Source organism: Carettochelys insculpta, chromosome 10 (assembly GCF_033958435.1).
Source record: "Carettochelys insculpta isolate YL-2023 chromosome 10, ASM3395843v1, whole genome shotgun sequence".
NCBI lineage: Eukaryota > Metazoa > Chordata > Testudines > Carettochelyidae > Carettochelys > Carettochelys insculpta.
This window is the reverse complement of record NC_134146.1, coordinates 29,167,074-29,182,185: the sequence shown is the minus strand read 5'-3', so window position 1 is coordinate 29,182,185 and position 15,112 is coordinate 29,167,074. Positions and strand designations below refer to the sequence as shown.

The following is a 15,112-nucleotide window of genomic DNA, read 5'->3' as shown; positions in this document are numbered from 1 at the left end:
AGAAATTCTTCAACATGTAATGTTTAACATTTTACATTACATTACAAAGTAAAAATATTCCAGTGAAAAGGCTTTATTATAGGCTATATAAAGCAATACATATAAGATATAAGCAACCTAAATACCACAAATGGCAACCTGTGTGTGCACCATCTATATAGCTCACAATTTCACCTCTGATTAATATAAGTGTAATTATGTTCCTTCCACCCACATATACTCACTGACCAAGCCAAATCTGGTGAAATACGATACTTCTACTACATCTTTCCACTTACAAAAGTGGTGCACATGACCCAGGCACAAATGCTACTACTTAAGCTTTTAAAAAAGTGGAATTTGAGAACATAAAATGTGTTTCACAAAAAGCCTAAAACAGAATATAGTAATTTTAGAGTGTATAAACTGAGCCCTAGTTTAAAAAAAAAGTACTTAAGTAACAGCCCTAGAAATTGAAACGATTCCCCAGACTTAATGGAGATACATAAGGGCTAAAACTTGTATACTCAACTCTGACTAGAAATGACCACTGGAAGAAGGTAAAACAGGTAGTTCACATTCTATGGCTATTGGGTCTGATTTATTAAGCTCGCCAGAAGTCACAATTCCAAAGAAGCCATTTTGATGCAACGTTCTGAACAGTTTGCATGTCAGTTTTGTGTCAGAGGTAGGCTGGGCTTGCCTCCCCTTCCCCCATTTTAATTACAAGTAACGAACAAATCTGTTCCTCGTGGAGTTTAGATTGGGAGAAGGAAGAACTGAAGTCTTTCAGTGTATTACTCAGGCAGACATTACCCAGAAACTTCATTCAGGCAGCAACCCTCCTTAACATGTTCTGTTTTCATGTAAGTGTCGGGTTACAACTGTACAGTAATTATAAGATGAACCAATTACATAAATAGTGGCTGCAGAGTCACTGTAGGAGAAAAACAGTAGAAACTTAGAGTTTCAAACACCAGAGTTATGAACTGGCTGGTCAACCAAACTCGTCATTAAAATTGGAGGGACACAATCAGGCAGAGACCCAAAAATAGCAAATGTTGTTCAGTATTGTGTAAAACAAACCTTCTTGGAAAAAAAAAAAGCGGGGGGGAGATGAAGGGGGAATTAAAAAAAAAAAAAAAAAAAAAAGATTTGACAAGTAAGGAAACTAACTGTTTCCATGCTTGTCTGATTTAAATTAAGAGGGTTAAAAGTAGCATTTTTTCTTCTGCATAGTAAAGTTTCAAGTCAATGAAATAACATATCATACACTCGTACACTTCTGAAAGAATCATCGTAATATTTTGTACACAGTTACAAACAACCTCTCTATTCCCAATGTTATTTGAAATGCCGAAGTTCCACTGTACATTGTGACCACAATAATTAAGGATTAAAAAGGATTGCAGTGACCTTTCCCTTACAATGGCTGGACACTCTGTATGTCAAATAAGTATTACTGATATTTATTTATTACTCATAGTTGAGCAGAAGTGGCTTGTCAAGGCAAGGGAGCCAAGTTACTTTGTTTCAATGGGCTGCAATAAACCTCACAGAAACAAAAGGGATCAAACACAGAAAGGACTAATATTACGTCCTCTTTCAGACTTCTGAAGGGCAGACTCCCTTATTTGGAGGCTGGTGCTCTACAGATAGTGCTACCACTTTGGATGCCAAAAGTTCCTCTTCTTCAGGTCCCATTAGGGATGGATTCCCCATGAACGAAGATTGTATCTATTGGTTTGTGTGTGTTTTATTTCTGCTGTGAGGTGTTCAACTTTTATGGAAACTCAACATTCTCAAGAGAAGTGAAATAAACACTCAAGCATTTTTTATTTGTCGTACAGGTAAGTTTGAATTAATAACTAGCGGAAGACGCACAGAAAAGTTGTAAGGTGACCACAGCTTAAGAATCTAGAGCTGCAGACTGCTGATGGTTCCCGGAATCCTGCAGTAAAGAGAGTAATGGAAAGGAAAAGCTAAGACTTTTTTTTTTTGGCCTCTCTCAAGACTGGAGTCTATCTTTTAATTTATTTCATTAGTTTCTTTCATTAATTCACCAGTACAGCTGAAATGAACACTGTGTCTCTGACAGTAAGCAGTAAAGTGATTTCTTATCTTCAGCCAGTTAGGAACTATTATCATTCTTCTCACTAAAATTGTATGTGTATGTACACACAGCGTACACATGTAGGAATTTTTCTTTTATTCTGTATATAACTTAAAAATCCGGGTTTATTGAACTGATTACTTTAAAAATAGGGTTTATTCTGTAGTTTTTGAAAACATTCCCCTATTCTTTATGTTAGCTCATTAAGTCTAACAATAATGAAGTTGGAAGAAAGTCAAATATGACCACCCTTGAATGCTAGTATAGTCTTTTAAAAGCAACTCTTATTTCTGAGGTCAATGAAGAACCAATCGGTAAGAGCCCGTGGCACCAAATTTAATTCACCCTTTAACAATAAACTACCAGATTCCAAATAAAGTCAGATTGGGTACCTTTCTAAATCCTCAACAAACACCAACACTATTTTAGCTTCTTTTGACAGGACACACAAATTACAAGAGGAGAAGATTATAAAGTTTTCATATACCAACATGCAAGAGGAAGTGTTGAAGACAACAGCTGTTGCTAGAAGAAGATACAAAATGTACACACAGGCCCAAACCAGAACTTTTATCTCTTGCTGACAAATGGCATGGGTCTCAGAGAAGATCACAGAAGAGGCCTCTGGATAAGATGTCATTCCGAGGCAGTATCAGTCAGATATCCATCCGTCTGGGCACTACTATAGCTCCCTGTGAGGTAATGAAGTATTTCCCCCATTTTTAAAAATGAAGAATTGTAGTATACACTGATTAAGTGACTTGCTCATCATCACCACACAGGAAATCTGTGTGAATTAATCCAATGCATTTAAGTCCCAGTTCAGTACTTTAACTGAAAGACCATTCCTCCCTCTTGGGAGTTAAAAAAACAAAACAAAAACACTTACTACCTGATGCCTTTACTTTGCTCTGCATTATGAATTTAAAAGTCAATTTCAGAATACAACAGTTTGAAGTTTAAACTGTGGTAGAAATGTAAATCTGTATTTCCTGCAGTTTTGGTGTTAAAATGTCATTCCTAGAATCACAGAAAGGTGGAACTAAAAGTAACCTCAATACATTTATCTAATCTAGCTCTCTGCTCTGAGGTGCAGGATTAAGTATTACCTAAAACATACCAGACCTTGCTTGTTCTTAAAAATTTCCAGTGAGAGATTTCACTGCCTCCTTAGGTAATTTCCTCCTGTTTTTAACTATTGTTTCACAGTACTTAGGAAGTGTTTCTTAAATGTCTAACCCTAAATCTCCCTTGCTGCAACATAAGACTATTTCTTCCTGTTCTATCTTCAGTGGCTAGCAATTCATCACCACCCTCTTTATCTCAACTTTGTATGTATTGAAGACTTATATCCCCGTTTTCTTTTCTCCAAACTAAATAAACCCAGCTTTTAATCTTTCCTCAATTCAACCTCTAATAATTTTCATTGCTCTTCTCAAGACTGTCTAGTTGTCCACATCTTTCCTGTCGTGTGGCACCCAGAACTGAACATAATTCTTCAGCTGAGGCTTCATCAATGCTGAGTAAGTGGAAGAACTACTTCATTGCATTTTGCCTACAAAGCATATGCTAATATATTCCAGAATTATGTTCACTTTTTTGCAATGGAATTATACTGTTGATTTGTAATTTTTGTGTGATCCACTGTAACTCCCTAGATCATTGGTGGGCAATCTGTGGCTCACAGGCTACATACAGCCATATATTCCAGAATTATGTTCACTTTTTTGCAACGGAATTATACTGTTGATTTGTAATTTTTGTGTGATCCACTGTAACTCCCTAGATCATTGGTGGGCAATCTGTGGCTCACAGGCTACATACAGCCCACTGGGACTCCACCTGAGGCCCTTGAATCCCTGCCACCTGTTCAAGCTAGGGGAGTGGGGGAGAGCAGACCAAGAACAGAGTGCAAATCAGGTAATTCATAGTGCTCCAAAAGGGCAGGGAGGGAGGGGGGGGTATTTTTTGTATTTGTACAGTTGTCAATTCCTTATGTGTAATACTTCGTATTTGTATTTACTAAATTTGTCCAGTATGTCAAGATTATTTTCACTGCTAATTCTTACCTACAAAGCACTTACAATCTGTCCCAGCTTGAAATCAGCCACAAACTTTATATGTTTACTCTCTCTGTTATCATCCAAAAAAATGTATGAATGTACTGAACAAAATCAGATTTGGGACAAATATTTGGGGGATTCAATGTCTCTCTCTAGCTTGACAGTGAATTACTGGTAACTACTCTGAGTGCAATGTTTAAAAAGGTTATGCACCCATCTTATAGTATGGGGGGCTGCCCAAGGTGGAAACAGACCTGGTAGTGGAGAGGGGCATCAGGCTTGGGGGCTGGAGGCAGGGGATCTCCCCTGGTCCAGCAAATTCCATTTCTCGGGACAAGCTGGATCTCAATGGTGCTAGACCAGGGAAGTCAAACCTGTAAAAAAACCAGGATACAGTAATTCCCCGTTATGTGCGATTTCAATGTGTGCTTAGCTCACATTAACACGAGTTAAGTGCAAACCAAAAGCACTCCAGCCCCCCCGCTGGGGAAGCCCAGAGAGACAGTTGCTGCAGTGCAGTTTCTCCAGGTGGGAGAAACTGCCCCGATGCGTCTGCCTGCCTGCACAGCTCCCCTGGCTGAGGGAGCCAAGTGAGCAGACAGTCAGGGTGGTGCGGCTTCTCCCCAGCTTCGGGAGCCAGGAGGAAGCCATACCTGGCTCCTGCCAGCAGCAGGGAGCCAGGCTGCCACTTGGTTCCCAGCTCCCAGCCAGCTTGTGGGACCCAGGAAACTGACCAGAGCATGGGTCCTGCTGTCTGGTTCCTGCTCCCCCCTACTCTGGGAGCCAGAAAACAAACCAGCCTGGTGGGCTGGTCAGTTTCCTGGCCCCTGCAAGCCCAGGGGATCCATGAACCAGACATATCTGTTGCTTCCCTCAACCACAAGACTTGTTGCCCTGTGTAAATAAGGATATGAGGTTAGTTTGGTGTGATCTGATCTTGACAATTCATGCTGACTGTTACTTATCACCTTGTTTTCTTCTAGTTGCATTGCTTTACCAAAAGATTGATTATTTGCCTTATGATGTTATCATGAACCAACCAAGCTAACTGACCTCCAATTCCCGATGCTGTCCTTATTCTTTACAGACAGGCAACATATTTGCCCCATTTCCAGCCCACTGTGATCTCTATCCTCCATGAGTTCTCAAAAATAATTCCTAATAGCCCAGACTATGTTTAGATTGAGTTGCTGTTTATAATTTACAAAATTTGTGTAAATTATTTTGAAATACCTTATTCCAAACTTGGTGCCAGCCAAATGTCACTGAAGTTCAGAATAAGGGGCTATTTCGAAAGTTGTTACCTTCTTATGATGAGAGGTTGCAGAACCAGAATAGTGTGCCTGAAATAGCAGCACTATTTCAGGTGCTGCTAAAAGCATCAGCACTGCTATTTTGGGGTATCTTTGTATCCTGAAATAGCATACACAGTATAAACATAGCTTCAGTGATCTCTTCAGCCCGGTCCTTAAGTATTCTAGGCTCTATTTATCATGTCCTGCTCGCTTCAAGACATCTAACTAGACCAGAAGTGAGCAAAACTGGGGGCAGGCCCCCCCATGGTGGGGTGCAAAATTTCATACGGGGGGCAGAACACAATCAGCTGCTGTGTCTCAGGCTCATCCATCTAATTCAAACTACGGAAATATGTTACTGTTTTTAGGTATGTGTATTCACACTGATATACCAATTGATACAGTTTTTACATTCTACAGACTTATTTTCTCATGTTTGCTAAAAGGGTTCTTTTTTCACATGAACATAACCAAAATTTCCATCTGTCTGAATTACGTTAGACAGGCTGGGGCGGCTGCTAATAGCAGGTACGAAAAGTGGGGCCTGACGTAAAAAGTTTGCTCACCCCCGAATTCAATTAAGTAATTGTTAATATGTTCTTTCCCTATTTAACCTTAAATCCTATCCCATTTACAGTGATGTTCACTATGTTACTCACCTAATCACTACGTTTTTAGAGAAAATGGAAAAAAACCAGGCATTTTTTAAACATAAGAATGGCCACATTAAGTCAGACCAAAGGTCCATCTAGCCCAGCATCCTGTCTTCGGACAGAGGCCAATGCCTGATGCCCCAGAGCGAGCAAAGAGAACAGAAATTCACAAAAGCAATCCCTCTCCTAACATTCATTTCCAACCTCTGACAAAAAGAGACCAGGGACACCGTTTCTACCTATCCTAACCTCCCTGAATTTATCTAGTTCTTTTTTGAACCCTCTTAAAGTCTTGGTCTTCATAACCTCCTCTGGCAAGGAGTACCACAGGCCTTCCGTACGCTGTGTGAAGGAAAGCTTCCTTTTGTTTGCTTTCAACCTGCTACCCATTAATTTCATTTGGTGATCCCTGATTCTTTTGTTATGGGAACAAGTACATAGTTTTTTCCACATTCCCTTTCTCCACACCAATCACAAAGACCTCTATCATATCCCACCCTTTTTTTTTTTTTAAACCTGAAAGGCCCTCTTCTTTTTAATCTTTCTTCAGATGGCACCCATTTCAAACCTTTAATAGTTTTTGTTGCCCTCTTCTGAACATTTTCTAATGCCGATATATATCTTTGAGATGAGATGACTACATCTATATGCAATAATCAAAATGTGGGCATATAATGGATTTATATAGAGGCAGTAAGATATTCTCTATCCCTTTCTAATGATTCCTAGTACTGTTTGCTTTTTTTGACTCCTGCAGCACAATGAATGGATGTATTCAGTGAACTATCCACAATGACTCCAAAATCTCTCTCTTGAAACACCTTTGTCATTGCTGTATTTTCGGTTATGGTCTTTCCCTCCTCATTGAATAATGGTCCTACCCCTTCCTTTGCATTCCTGTTCCATCTAAAGTAATTATAAGATATTTCCTTGGTATTCTTTATGCTCCTAGCTAATTGAATCCGATGTTTTGCCTTAACCTAATTCTGTCCCCACATGCTTGTGTTGTTTTTTATATTCATCTTTTGTAATGTGACCTAGTTTTCATATATTCTTAACTATATTCTGCAGCATCTCCAATTAAATATTTGCAAAAAATGAAAAAGCAGCTTTATGCCTCCGACAGTTAATTCTATATTCAATAAGCAACAGGAAGTAGGTCTAATGTGGTGCAAATCTAAGTTAGTCTCTCACACAATGAGACTGCATGAGTGTGTAAGACAGTACAGAATCTTACTCCCCGATTTATAATTTGGGTAAAAATAAAACAATCAAACACAAGTTAGATAAAGGAAGTTTTATGTAATAAGAAATAATAAACAGGAAAACTATTAACACTGATTGAACAAATAATTCTTAACTTTGTACTAATATTTTTTTCTGAGACCAGAAAAACATAAGGATGGTGAAGTAGTAGTTCAGAGCAAACATACAGCAGGCCTTTTCTTTTCTTGAAATAGTAAAATATTTCTATTCAACTGATGTAAGTCACAAGAGTTCACATTAAATAGCATGTCACGTGAAAAATATTCACTGTTATCTGTGATTACCAGCCAAATAAGCCCTTTTGCATTACTACAAACTAGTCATCTTATGACTTTAATTTACTAGCAATTTCACAGACCAAAAATTCTAAGAATTGAGTCCGGAGACACAAAGCTGAAATTCAAAATTAAACAATATACTGAAATTACTTCATCATCAACAGTTACAGCCCTATGAAGTTAAGTTTTGGGGGGTTTTTTAGTTTGTTTTGCTGGAATCCCTCTCCAAACTGCCCTATATTACCTCTCTCAGTGGTATTAATACCAGTCCTGAAACATTTTTGTAGCAGTTTAGAACTGTTCTATTTCATTAAAAAAACAATACCATGCTATTAATTGATATTAATTAACGTACAGAAAACATTAATTGCTACTTAAGTACATAAATATACAAATCAATTACAAATGTCTTACTCATCAACTTCTCTCAGTTTCTGAATACTATTCTATAATAACATATACACACACAATCATCCTAACAGTCTCTGAAACATCAAACCTTTTATACATACATTGCATATTGCAAAACTTCTATTGACCCAACTTTAAATGTATGCAGCAAATCTGATTTTCTGAGCAACTCAGACCAAAAAAACAAACAAAAAAAAAAGAAAGAAAGAAACCCACCCAGACTTGAACGTGTAAAGTTTATATCTGTATTCAGATGTCTGAATAAGTTGCCTGACAGATGCTAACACTCATAGCTCCCACATAAGTCAGAGGCTTAAAAAAAAACAAAACTGATTTGTGGTCCAGTCTTTTCAAGCTAATGGTTTTGTTCTGGTTAAGAAAGCTATAAAAATACATATTTTGATTTTTAAAAAGTACAATACAAAAACACCTATCCAATGATCGTGTCACACTTGAATTTTTTCTAAATATACATAAATGAAACAGGCCCATAAGTTACCCCCCTTTTGGGACTGTTCACATCAGAACATTTGCTGATTTACTTTTACTGGTTTCAAATGAAAAAATACTCAAACCCAGTATGGACACAGTAACACTAGCATAGCTTATTCTGATTTGGAAACTAAAATAAGATGTTACAGTATAACGTACATTTATAATGGTGTACTTATGTCAGCAAAAAAAACCTCACTCCCTAACAAATAGTGTTGTACCCATAAAACTTACATGTACACCACACCTTTGTTTATAAAAGTGAATCCATCAGAGACAAAACCAAGTAAACTCACTTTGACTTGAGCTCTCATGAATGTTATTAGATTTCATGAAATCCTGTCTTTGCTATATGAACGAGAAGTCCTGTGACGCTTTACAGACTAACAGTTTTTTGGGGGGAATAAGCTTTTGTGGGCAAAGACCCAGTTTGTCAGACCCACTTCTTGTTGTTTTTACTATCCCTCTGATACTTGTTTTTGACTATGCTAAGTGTTATTTACCGCCAAAGTGTGGCCCTGAATCATTAGAAGAGGCATTCCATTTATGAGAATTCACACACATCCCACTGCTGCAAATACAGAAGCCCTGCTCTCCAAAGAAGTCAATGGAGCCTGCACAAGCACCTCTCACATGGATCTAGTCGCAGAACTTGGACCAACATTTTTAAATCCGTATGGGATTGTGCAGGATAAAAGTCACTACAGTAATGCCTCTATTTATACCAGGGTTGAGTTCCCATGCAGCCTTGCGTAACTCAAATTTCGCGTAAGTCGGGGCGGCTTTTTCCCTGGTAGAACACATATTCTGCAGCCCCAGAAGCAGCAGGAACATCTAAAGCTCCATTTGAAAGGGTAAGTCCTTGGGTGGGGGGGCAGTTGGGGAGGGTTATGCCTGGTGGTGGGTTGGGGCCATGGGAGGGGGGCAGAAGGGTCAAGCCTGGGATAGGTTAGGGCTCCAGGGAAGCAGGGGGTAGTTCAGCTGGGGCTGTGGGGGTTGAACCATGGCCGCATGCCTGGGGGTTTGAACCGGAGCCGTGCGCAAAGCGGGGGCTTGAGCCAGAGCTGCAGGAGGGAGGGGTGAGCCAAAGCCAAAGCCAGGTGCAGGGGTGGTGGGTGAGCCAGAGCTGGGAGGGAGCTCGATTTCAAGTTGCGCTTAACTCACATTAACATGAGTTAAGCACAACTCCAAGTCATGCATTTTGAGGCTTTACTGTATATAAATAAAACATACTAATAGAACTACCTTGTTTTCTGGTTAAGATAAAATAAAATTAAAGAAAACAAGAAATAAGAGAGAATCAAATACAGTAGTGTCTCAAGATTTGCGAACTTAATGTTCACGAATTCAATTATTCGCAAGCAGCCAAGAGGCCACTTGCCTCAGGGCTCAGGAGCAGGGACCGCCAGCAACCTCCGCTGGACCCTGGGGCAGGCTGCCCTATTTGCGAAATTCAACATTTACGAGGATTCTCAACATGGAACCCTTACGAATGTTGAGACCCTACTACATATATATTAGTGCTAATATGCTTATAATAACTCTAGCATACTTGGGAGAAATAAGTAAACTAGTTAAAGGAGTTTAAAAATAAGCTAACTCAATTCCCCCACCCCCCAAGTAAACTTCCTCTGAACTGGAACTGAGCTATAATGAAATCATTGTGAATCTCCTGCCCTGTATATCTCCTCAAGGCCTATGAGTAATAGAAACAGCAAAGGAGCCAGGCACATGCAGCTCTTCATAGACAGTGGTTTGTGGCAGTACTGTACAGAGGGGCCATAAAATCTGATAGTTAATTTCCAGTCCCTATTTCCCCTCTCTATTAAATCCCATGGCTCACATCCATTATATTTGACTTTTTGCTGCTTCATTTCATGGATTCATGAAGTTAAAGGCCAGAAAGGTGCAAGTATCTAATTTTGCCTATCTGCCACTGAACTGCAACCAAAGATATCCCTACACCAAATCCAAGAAACTGTGCCTGACTAAAGCATAACTTCACTACAAATTCACCAACAAAGCCTGGGAGAGCAAAAAGTACCTCTCCCCCAAGAGCTGGGAGGAGGCATACTACTCAGTTTACTTGCTGTGCAAAGCAAAGAGCAGCTTTTACCTTAGACAACAACATTTTGTCCCCACTATGGGATTATCACTTCTCCACAGCCATCGAGCAAAGACAGACATTGGGAACGCTGGAGATGAGGAATCCTGGGTTCCTTCCCCACTGAAGGGATGGAGAAAAGGAAAGCCCAGGACTCTCGGTTGCCCTGCCCAGTCCAGCAATGTGGACCCGTGTCTCAAGCACCAACACGGGGAAAGCACTGGAGGCCGAGTGGGGCACCCGGACTCCACCGAACTCGGGCAGCATGTGGATGTGCAGCTGGCACCTCCGCTGTTCGCACTCCAAGCGCCTGGACTGGGCAGTGCAGAAACTCAACGGCTGGACACCTACGCGACTTCCCCCAACCTGCAGCTCACACCACGGCGGCGCCAGTGTTTCTTATCCTTCTCTTTGCCGCGCCCGAAGAGAGAGGAAGCGGGGAGCTGGGGGGGGGGTGTCTCGCTCTGCCCAGGCAACGCCTCAGGGGCACTTATGGGGGGCAAGCAGCAGCGAGAGCGCAAAACCTCGGCCGGGGAGCACATGGGCGCCGCATGGGGAGGCAGCAGCCAGATGCCCCCTTCCCCCGCCAGTGGCGCTGTCTGCGCAGGAGGCTGCGAGCGCCAGGCACCGTGCCCCTTCCCCCGCTGCCTGTACCATGTGCCCCGGGCGGCGCTTCCTCCCGCTGCGGGGAGTCCAGCCGGGGACGCACATCAGGGAGGCAGCGAGCTCCCGCGGTCTTGCCGCCAGCGATCCGGGGCGGGCGGAAAAGGAGCGAGCCCGAGGGAGGGCCTGGCGCACGGGTCCCAGCCCCACCACCCGAGCGCACAAAGCGCCCGGGAGGAGACTGGCAGGCCCGGCGCGGGGAGTGTCCTGAGGCGAGCGGCCCCGCGGCCCTGGCTGCAGGGGGAAGGGGACGGCGCGCTGGCTCCCGCCGCACTGACCTTGGCGTCTCCATTGCACAAAGCCATGGAGCCGGCTGGGGCCGGGGCGCTGCGCCGCACGGCCGGCGACGAGGACAGGGCGCCCGGAGCAGGGGGAGGCTGCCGAGGAGCGGCCGCCGAGATGAGCTAATCGTGCCAGTGTGCGCCTCCGCTCCCCCTCTCCAGCCACTGGGAGGAGCCAGGCCCGGCGCCGCCTCGCTGTCTCCTCTTGCTGCTTCCGGAGAATGGTGGGGGAGGCGCGGCAGCCGCTCGGCGCCCTCGTTCGGCCAACGGCTCTAGCGGGGCCGTTAACGGCTGTGTGGAACACTGGGATGTCCGCGAGCGGCCTGTACGCAGTCCGGCTTCCCAGCTGGAGCTGGGGAGCAGCTGCCCGGCCGGGCCTCGTGGCTCCTCGTCCCCTAATCCTTCCACTGCGCCTTACGTGCCCCCTCCCCCGGCTGGGTTTCCGGGCGCCGTTAGTCCCCTCCGCCTGGCCTGTAGCTCAGCCCCTGACCGCCCGCGGGCTGCAAAAAGTAGGGCGGGAGGCGCCATGTCACGCCGGACTCCTCCAAAGCTGGCGCTGAAGGTGAGCTGCCGAGTAGCCAGCGGAGACTGACCGCTCTTGGGCGGCTGCCTGCGGCGGCTTCCCCCAGCACAGCTGCCGGGCTGAGCTGCCCGGCCAGCCGCAGGGAGAGGCTGCGTTGTGCCGCTGCGGCTGGGTCTCTGCAGTCCCGTAGCCTGCAGAGAGCCGAGGGAGAAGAGGAGAGACTAACGCAGCTACGAACTCCGGTGAACGTCCCGCACTTCTGCCTGGAACAGCCTGAGCGCGGCAGGGCCAGCAGCCCTCAACTAAACACCTGCCCGACGAGAAGCGTCAGGGGCGACTGCGTTACGAAAGTGTGAAAGACATGGCAATGGCAAGGCAGGGGCAGGACGACCCAATGGGTAAACTAGGCAGTCGCGTAGGGTGCCAGGCTTTAAGGGGCATCAAGCGATTTTCCCCTCTATTTAAAAATATATATCAACTCTTATAATTGAAAGTATCGAGTATCATACTTCATACGTAAATCAAAGTTGCAGAATGATGCATCTGGCAAAGTGGGTCTTTGCCCACAAAAGCTTATATGTTATTTCCAGTACAGCATTAACTCCAGATCTGAAGAAGTGGGTCTGCCCCAGGAAAACTCAACACCTAATATATTATTTTGTCAGCCTTTAAAGTGCTACATGGCTGCTGTTTTGTTAAGATACACACTAAAGCAGCTAGCTCTGCTATTGTCTAATAACTCTTAGTCTGTAAGTAGTAACAGAGAGGAAGCCGTGCGAGTCTATACACTATCAAAACAAAAAGCAGTCAAGTAGCACTTTAAAGACTAGCAAAATAGTTTATTAGGTGAGCTTTCATAAGCTTTCTTCAGACCAAGTGGGTCTGTCCCATGAAAGTTCACCCAATAAACTATTTTGCTAGTCTTTAAAGTCCTACTTGACTGTTTTTTGTTTTGTTGGTCTGTAAGGTGTCACAGGAACTTCTTGTAGTATTTGCTGATACAGACTAACACGGCTGATATTTGTAGAACAATGCATCATTAGGTATCAGAACTTGAGATAAAGAAGTTACTTCACATCACTGGGTGCAGTTGTGCATGTAAATAAAGTTAAAATGTAATGAATAAATTTGTTCATCTTTAAGGTGCTACAGAACTGCTTGTTTCACGTGAAGCTACAGACTAACAGGGCTACCTCCTCTGAGATGGTTAAAATGTGTTGTGGAGTAGCTTCAAAAGATTGACACCTGAGTTTGCTGCTTGGGGCCAGGGTCTGGGTGCTCACACATTCTCAGTAGCCTAGTATTGGCCCATCATAGTTGAGTCTGTTGCTTGCTACTTAGTGAAGGCTGATAAGCAACCCACAACAGCTGGTGTACAGTTACAAGCCAAGATCCCGAAGTTGCTGTGCCATGAAGAATTTATATTGTGTTGGACTTGAAAGATTTGGTACGAAGTTTTAACAAGATTGTAAGAGGAGAATCACAAGTACTTGTAAGATTACGGTTGTGTATTGCAGATTACTACTATTAAAATCAGGGCTCTACTCTTACTTTCAGTACCTGAGCTAATGTTAACATACTACTTAACATATATCTTTTTTTTTGTTCTGATTGCACTAATGTTACATAATAAAAATTCTGGCCTTCTGTTTAATGTTCTGAATAGTTTTGTGAATGCTGAAATTGTGGAATAAATTGGGGGAATTCACTGAACATACCCCTGAACCAAAGAGACCCATCCTCAGAGCAATAATCATGAGGGACATACTATTACCTGTACAGCTCTGCAAACTGCCTTCGAGATGGCAGACACTGCAGCTAGGATAACCACAATAGCAATGGTCATGCAAAGGCCATCCTGGCTCCAGACCGCAGGGGTGCCCCATGAGCTCCAGTCAAAGGTGGAGGACCTCCCCTTTGATAAGCAAAAGCTGTTTGCATCAAATACCAATAAAATTCTTCACACCGCCAAGGATTCCAGGACAACATTGCACACCCTGTGCATGTATACACTGCCTTACTGCCATTAATGGTGTACCCCAAATGACTGCAACAGATACGGCCAATATGGGCATCACAGCCTTCCTCCACAGAGACAATATGAGGATGTTATACCTAGGCAGCAGCCCCAGAGGAGACACTCCAACCAAGCTCACCACGCCACTGCTCAAGCCTCCAAACAGCGGGTATGAAGGTGGGGTTGACGGCCTGCAAAACCTCCCCCTCAATCCAGTCCCATCACAACAGTGCCATCTTTATACCCACTCTCTCTGCCCCTCCCTGACACAGTGGCAGTCCATAACATTGGACCACTGGGTGCTGGAAATAATCCAGATGGAATATACTATGTCTTTCATTTCTACCCCCACACCCCATCCCTCTTCAGGGACCCTTCAGACAAGACCTTGTTACAGCAGGAAGTCCATTGTCTTCTGCTTCTTGGAGCCATAGAGAGGGTACCCCAGGAATTCTGGGGAAGGGGGTTCTATTCCAAGTATTTTCTCACAAAAAAGGACAGGGGGTTGGAGACCATTTTAGATCCCCACACACTCAACAAATTACACAGCAGGCAACATTTCAAGATGGTCTCACTTTCCACCCTCATTCCGGCATTGGCTTATGGGGATAGGTTCACAGCCCTCCACCTACAAGAGGCCTACTTGCACATCACCATTCACCCTTCTCACAGACGGTAACTTCGATTTATACTAGGGACAGAACACTATCAATACAAGGTTCTCTGTTTCAGCCTGTCCTCAGCACCTTGAGTATTCTCCAAAGTCCAGGTGCTGGCAGTGGCTTATCTTTGTCAGTGTCATGTAGTCATCTCTCCTTACCTAGATTACTGCCTGATAAAAAGCGCATCAAGGGATGAAGCCGCTTTCATGGTGAATGAGACCAGAGGTCTTCTTACTCAGCTTGGATTCTTTATAAACCAGCAGAAATCAAAGGTAAGGCCTATACAGAACCTTGAATTTATCAGTGTCTGAC

General features: G+C 43.4%; 1 protein-coding gene across 2 annotated transcripts in view; it reads right to left on the bottom strand.

Moving 5' to 3' along the window:
• Positions 1-13,753, bottom strand: part of GMPS (guanine monophosphate synthase) — a 64,254-nt gene extending 50,501 nt beyond the window's left edge. For both annotated transcript variants that reach the window (XM_075003965.1, XM_075003966.1), the window contains exon 1: positions 11,596-13,753. In XM_075003965.1, the coding sequence (XP_074860066.1) occupies positions 11,596-11,622 (27 nt within the window). In that variant the 5' untranslated portion in view covers positions 11,623-13,753. The remainder of the gene's footprint in view (positions 1-11,595) is intronic.
• Positions 13,754-15,112: the final 1,359 nt, after the last annotated feature.